This window comes from Nannobrachium achirus (assembly GCF_963921795.1).
Source record: "Nannobrachium achirus genome assembly, chromosome: 15".
In the NCBI taxonomy this organism is placed as follows: Eukaryota; Metazoa; Chordata; class Actinopteri; order Myctophiformes; family Myctophidae; genus Nannobrachium; species Nannobrachium achirus.
This window is the reverse complement of record NC_137822.1, coordinates 42293372-42300857: the sequence shown is the minus strand read 5'-3', so window position 1 is coordinate 42300857 and position 7486 is coordinate 42293372. Positions and strand designations below refer to the sequence as shown.

Below are 7486 nucleotides of genomic sequence, written 5' to 3'. Positions count from 1 at the left end.
GCACCTCTAATCCCTCATCACCTACACTCTGCACATAATTTGAAGCACATATCTTTGAACGGGTAGGACTAGTAGTTGTAATTTCTCACAACTCCTTCTTATGTCAATCATTTCAATCAGAAGTGACTGTGGACTCCAGCCTTGAGGTGAAGATGGACTCTCTGAACCCCAGCAGTTCTGCTGAACAGGAGGAGCCCAAAGACCATGAACACCTCAGTAAGTTACTTGTCATATTTTACTCATGTTTTACGCCTGTACTTTTCAAGCAGAAAATAAAAAGTATATATATATATTTTATTTTTACAAGAATTATCAAAAAAAACTAAACACAAATAGCAGACACAAATGAAGCACTGTGAGCTTGCAGATAGTATATCTGTTATTTTTGAATAACCAACGTATAAAACCTAAAATGACGCAGATCCTTTCCCGGTTTTAATGGGTGAACCTTATGTCTGTGTTATAAGTATATTATGCTGTTTAAGAAAGAAAGAAAGAGGCCGCCCTGCTGTTAAGCCACAATGCAAAATATTCTATTTAAACCAATGTTTCGACTGTATCAATCTTCTTCAGGGTTTGTGTTTTGCTAGAAGTATATTATGCACCAAGAATTACATGCCAATATATTGACAATGTATATCTGAAACGGGTTAGAGTGAATAAAAACATGCTGTATTAGTGAGGCATCAGCTAATTAATAGTTTGATGTGAAATGATGTTTATTGGCATTGTTTATTCCTCACACTTCCAGTGTGTAAGGACCTTTTGTTGTACAGGTGTCTGTACTGTATATATCTACCTCTAAACTATGTAAGCCATTTACCATGAGAGGGAGTGGGTTGTTGGCTGATTTACCACTGTTTCAGGGAAACAGTGGTAAATCAGCCAACAACCCACGACCCTCGAATGGTAAATTGCTTTTCTACCACTTCTACCATATAAATGAAAGAAAACACAGTTGTAACTTGCAAGGTTATTTAGTTACAATCAACTGCAACACAACAGTGGGCGGGGTCCATGAGCCAACTCAAGGTTGTTGACTGATTTACTACTGTTTTAAGCCAATCGGTTTTAAGCCAATCAGAATCCAGTATCTGAACATGTGACCACAAAAAGTGGTAGAACGTCCTTTCTCTTTGTTTTCAATCCAGCTTTGCATCGTCCATCTGGATTCCCTGTCCCACCGGCAGTAGCTGAACAAAGAAGATTGGCTGATACAAAACTCCACTGTGACCAGTGTGGAAAACGCTTCACTAGAATGTACAGCCTGAAAGTACACCAGAGAGTACACACAGGACAAAAACCATTCCACTGTGAGCAATGTGGGATGAGTTTCACTACATCATCCAATTTAACCGTACACCAGAGGAGAATTCACACAGGACACAAACCCTTCCACTGTGATCAATGTGGAAAGAGTTTCTCTACATCATCTGACTTAATAAGACACCAGAGTATTCACACAGGACACAAACCGTTCCGCTGTGATCAATGTGAGAAGGGTTTTGCTAGAGCAGATCTTCTAACACAACACCAAAGAATTCACACAGGACATAAACCTTACCGTTGCGATGAATGTGGTAAGAGTTTCACTCAATCATCCCACTTAATAGCACACCAGAGAATTCACACAGGGTGTAAACCTTTCATGTGTGAACAATGTGGGAAGAGTTTTGCCACATCATCCGAATTAATAAAACACCAGAGAACTCACACAGGACATAAGCCTTTTCACTGCGATCAATGTGGGAAAGGTTTCACTACATCGTCCCATTTAATAACACACCAGAGAATTCACACGGGAAGTAAACCGTTCCACTGTGAACAATGTGGAAAGAGTTTCACTCAATTAGCCCACCAAATATCACACCAGAGAATTCACACAGGACATAAGCCTTACAATTGTGATATATGCGGGAAAGGTTTCACTACATCATCCTACTTAAGAACCCACCAGAGAATTCACACAGAACTCAAACGTTTCCATTGTGACCAATGTGGGAAAAGCTTCTCTCAGTCATCCAACTTAAAGACACACCAGAAAATTCACACAGGGTAGAAAGCATTGCAGTGTTAACCTGTGTGAAAAGGCTTTTGGACTCTCAATCTGTTTGCAAGTTTACAGGCGTGTACCTCATTGTGAACAATAAGAATCCCACTGATCCCACTGCAACATTCAATCCCTCTGCAACCAGTGTAGTTAACTGCTAAACCCTCACCACATTAAATGTAGGCTATGTAAGAATGTTTATTGTAGATGTAATCAAGCATGTTAAAACTTAAAGATGTGTGTGGACTGTTAGGTTCAGGATACATATGTTGGTGGCTGTAAGTCTAGTCTATAAAATCCAAGTACAGTTTTTAACTTATTGTGAAATAAATCTTAGTTTTTAATACATTGCCCTCAGTTTCCTCATCTATCCTTTTCGGTGTAAGCGTATGTAAAGGCACAGTGCGCACAGGCTGGTACAGTGATGTTTATCTTGATCTAGCTATTAGAGCTTTTTATGAAAGATTTCATTTTGTTTTGACATCACTATGCAACAACTAAAAAACTCTGACATCTCTGGCTTCACTGTGATGTCACACTAACAGAATCCCTTTTATGCCCATATATGGAGTTCCCTGATGTCATCAATATTAAGCCGCTATCTAACATGACTTCATATGGGAATGCCCATATATGGAGGCTGGTTCTACAGACAGCGATCTCCATCTATGGGCATAGAAGGGTATAATGTCAGAATTGTCGCGACCTTGCCATTTAGGGCAAGGTTGCATGTCGCCCTGAGGCGTCTTACTAGTGGCATAATGTTCATTTGGGTAAGTGGCCATTTGTCATGTTATGTCATGTTAAAATGTCGTTAGTATTGTGTTAGTATGTTAGTATTGCTGTTTCAAGTGGTTAAATACGAATCTGAAAACACAATTTGACATGCATCCAAAATACATGTCAGTGTGTGTTTTTAGGATTTGTCAAAGAACTAAACTATATGGAATCCATGAAAACGTTGTGGGGGTCCCTGCTTCATCTCTCTATCAACTAAGGGGTCCTTGGCCTGAAAACTGAAGACCCCTGGTATAATGTCTTCCACTCAGACTGCATAGTGCCCTGGCTGGGAATGACACATATCCAGTTTGTAGGAAGGGCTTGAATGGAGAAGACAACAGCAGTCAGCCTCCGTCAGAGCCCATACCTTCCACCGGCCCCGGAACATAGCTCCTTCCTCGTACTGAATCCTCTGTGGGACCATATCCTTTCAGTTACTGTACATCCTTTCAGATATACAAGGCGATGGGAATTGTCGGTAGCCCAATATGATACATGGATGACCCCAATTTAGGCCTAGAATTATTGAATGCTTTAACCAGTGAAAAATAGCAGATATACAAGCTCACAGCGCGGCACCGAGTGCCGCGCTGTGAGCTTGTAGATCTGCTATTTTTTTAAAAGGTGTGAAAATGTGTGCAAATCTTTGAATAGTCCCAAGTGTAGTCCCAAAACGAAGTGAAACGTAGTGTGTGAAGAGTCTGACGCTTGCAGCCAGGCAACCACTGACATAGTAGTCTCTCAAGAACAGACTAACTAAGCTCCAGTTAAGTGAAAAGGACCTTTTCTTTGACGATGGCTGGCCAGATTACTGACATAGAAACATCGTTTTTTCCAAAAATCTTTGGAAAGAGCAGATCTACAAGCTCGCAGTGCGCTGTGAGCCTGTATATCTGCTATTTTTCAATAGTTAAAGCATAAAATAATAATACACAATAATGTGTACCCGTTCTAAATGGGTTAAAGGAGTAGTTCACCCCCAAAATGATTTTTTCTATTGATTACTCATGCCACAGAGACTTGAGTTCAATAATATTATTTTGTATTTTGTCGCATTCTTAAGACAAATATTTGATTAAAATAAATGTACCCCCATTGATTCCGGATGGGGACCCACATGCATTTGGGTCCCCATCTGGAATCAATGGGGGTAAATTTACTATTATGATTTTTTTTGTCAGAATGCGACAAATACAAAACATTTTTATTAAGTCTCCATGGCATGGGTAATCAATAGTCATTTTGGGGGTGAACTACTTTAACCATATGAACCCTATAGCGTCCATATACTGCGCCTGAACAAATCCATTACACCAGATGGACTTGGTCCATATTAGTCCATGGGAGCTTTGATAACAGGTCTTGATAACTTGCCTTTTCAGGAGCAATAACCAAATTGGCCAGTATTTCAGGTCAAAATAAGTTGTTTGGAAGATCCATTCATGAACAGTGACCAACACCCATAGAACAGTTATCCACCCAGAAAATGGCCAAAGGATCAAACTAAATGTTACTCTGCAAACAACACCCAGGCAGACCATACCCACCTTTTCCAGCTATGCAGCAAGATGACGTTGCACAATGTTGTACTTTAACATCCCTCCCTACTACAAAATAACAGTAACACCTTCAGTCAAAGTACGCAACAAGTGAAAGTCGCTCAGTTAACATTTAACCCTGGAGTAAAACATCTTTTTTTTTAAATAATGCGCACATATCTCAATATCAATGCATTGCAGTCACAACGCATTTGCAGAACCTTGTAACTCTGATCCTAATAATAATGAATGCACTGACTTGCTTGTTGTAGACCCATTATGTTACACAAAGCCTATACAAACACCTTTAAAAGATATCAACGAAATGCAGGGTCATGGTCAGGGCATCGGTTTCCCTGATTGGCCAACCCAAGCAAACCATAAACAGTATCGACTTCACAGATTGGCCAGGTTTCCTATGTCCTACGTCTGTGCCGCCATGCCATTATAAAGTGAGACGGCATGTACGGACGCGCTCCAATTGTTTTATCGGAGTGATACTCTGAACAATCTTCTGCTGTGCACGGTGCGTGAGATGCTGTGCTGGACGGTACACCTGAAGGGAGGACCGGTGAGATTCAACCATGCTGCGGTGGCAGTGGGGCACAGGGTGTACTCGTTCGGCGGGTGCCACAGCGGTGGCACCTCCAAGTCCTACATGGGTCAGATCGACGTGCACGTCTTCAACACAGTGTCCTTGCGCTGGACCAAGTTGCCCTCGGCGGCGACGGCGCCGGCCGCCTCCGCCGGACGAGGGGAGCCTGTGTGGCGCTGGCGCCACACGGCAGTGCTCATAGACGACCTGGTCTACATCTGGGGCGGGATCACGTACTCGAGGACCAGCAACGTCCTCTTTGCGTTCGACGTCAACGCCCACGGCTGGTCCATGCCCCGGGTCTCCGGCACCGTCCCCGAGGAGAGGAGCGGCCACTCGGCCTGCGTCTCGGGGAAGGTCATGTACGTCTTCGGGGGCCACAACGTGCTGACGGGACACTCCAACGACGTCTACAAGCTGGACACCGCCACCATGGTCTGGGCTCTCGTCGACGCCGGAGGCACCCCGCCGCCCGCTTCGCTGTATCACTCGGCCACCGTCATCGGGACGAAGATGTTCGTGTTCGGGGGCCGGGGCGACGAGGAGCACTACAACAACGTCCGGGTGTTCGACACAGAGACCAGCCGCTGGCTCAACACGCCGTCCGCACACGTCCTCCCAGCGCACAAGGGTCACGCGGCCTTCGCCCACAAGGGGGAGCTGTACGTGTTTGGCGGCCACCACCTGTGTCGCTTCTTCAACGACCTGTGGAGGTTCAGCCCGGACACCTTCTCCTGGACCAAGGTGGAGCCCAAGGGGAAGGGCCCGTGCGAGTGGATGTCCCGGATGTGCTGCTGCGCGGTGGGGGACCAGGTCATCATCTTCGGAGGGTACCACACGGACGACGACCTTTACATCCTGGACCTGGGTCCCACCCTGAAGACGCTGTGCAAGCTGGCCGTCATTCGGAACGATCTGGAGAGGTCGGGTCTCCCTCACCACGTCAGGTGGGAACTCGTGGACATGACAAAAACAAAAACGGCAGCATCGGAAAAAGTTCCGGGCGGCGGAACGGAAAGAAAGGGAAAGACGGTGCGGGTTGCCCTCCCTCGAGAAGGTCCCCTTCCTTTCTGGTAGGGAAGGAGGCGGAGCACGGGAATGTGCTCAGTGATACAGTACCTAGCAGGAGAATAGAGAACTACTACCAACTGAACTGCAGCAAGACAGAGCTGTAGATCTGAGGGAAATGACTGCAAGGGTGGAGACCTTTGTGTTTTTTTTTTAAGTATATATTTTTTGGCTTTGTCCCGAGAAAAGGGTTGCCCAGGGTCACATTGGCCAAGCTCTGCACAGCTCACTTCACACTGGGTGTTTTTTTGTTTTTGCCAGACCCATGAAATGGGTAGGCCTACATAAGCAAATGTCGGTCTGTCCGGGTTTTCTATATAAAGGGTATATATGATGATGACATGATGATGACATGCCTACAAAAGGCATGATGTCATAAATGATGATGACAGACAGGGGGTCTGGCACAACCAGGTTGACCTGGTCTAGTTTACTTGCGCCAGCAGAGTGCACAAGTACTGTGTTCGGCTGTGTATGTAGGTAGGTAGGTATGTATGTAGGTACTGTATGTGTAGGTAGGTAGTTAGGTAGGTAGGTAGGTAGGTAGGTAGGTAGCTGTGTGGGTTTGAGCCCGGCTGTAACAATGGTAACGTCATCATTGACAGGCAATGGGGACCAGCATTCCTGGTGATGCAAGTGCTGATATCAGCAGAGTTTGGGGGTCCCCAGATGATTAGCTTAATGTGTAAATTGTTTTCTCACTCAACAGTAAAAAATAACAACATACAGTATAAGTTTATAGAGGGTAACTGCACATTTCTAAAGTGACAATTTAAAGACTTTTAAGACCTTTTTAATACCTCTAAAATGACAAATTAAACATTGGCCAAACTGTCAAATAAGAGAGGCAGAGAATGTGAAAATAGCCGATCTACATGCTCACAACATCACATTTGCGAGGCATTGTGAGCATGTAGATCTGCTATTTTCACAATAGGACCTTGTTAAACAAAATGGAATGCCTCAACTCTTCCAACTCCAAGTGCTTGTCAGGGTGGGGGGTATTAGGGGGGTCCTTAGTTCAACTATGATTATTTTGGGGGTCACAGCCTGAAAAGGTTGAGAACCGCTGTGCTATACTGTATACTGTAGCTAGCTACATGCGACTCCAATTTGTGGTTGCATTTTACATTTAAAATAGGAAGCCGAGTAATTCACACTTACGCATTGTTCCGTGACTCCTGAGATCATTTGTACCTACAGTGATTTGGTGCACATACGTAACAATGTTTAAAATAAGTCATGTTTCAAGACATTTTCAAGCCTCGCAATGTGAGGTGTTGTGAGCTTGTATTTTCACAATAATTGTTGCCTAAATTAGTTTGTCACTTTTGTATAGTATATAGTTTATTAGTTACTTTTGACATATTAATGGTCTTATTATTTTATTTTAGAGGTATTAAAAAAATGGTCTTAAAAGTCCTTAATGTATCTCTTTAGAACTGTGCAGATATC

At 43.9% G+C, this 7486-nt stretch overlaps 1 protein-coding gene across 1 annotated transcript; it reads left to right on the top strand.

Annotated features, from left to right (window-relative positions):
• Positions 1 to 4903: 4903 nt before the first annotated feature.
• LOC308299864 (kelch domain-containing protein 3-like) lies at positions 4904 to 6040 on the top strand (the record flags this gene model as incomplete). Its single annotated transcript, XM_080743646.1, has 1 exon — positions 4904 to 6040. One exon carries the CDS (start codon positions 4904 to 4906, stop codon positions 6038 to 6040), a length of 1137 nt encoding a protein of 378 aa, XP_080599772.1.
• Positions 6041 to 7486: the final 1446 nt, after the last annotated feature.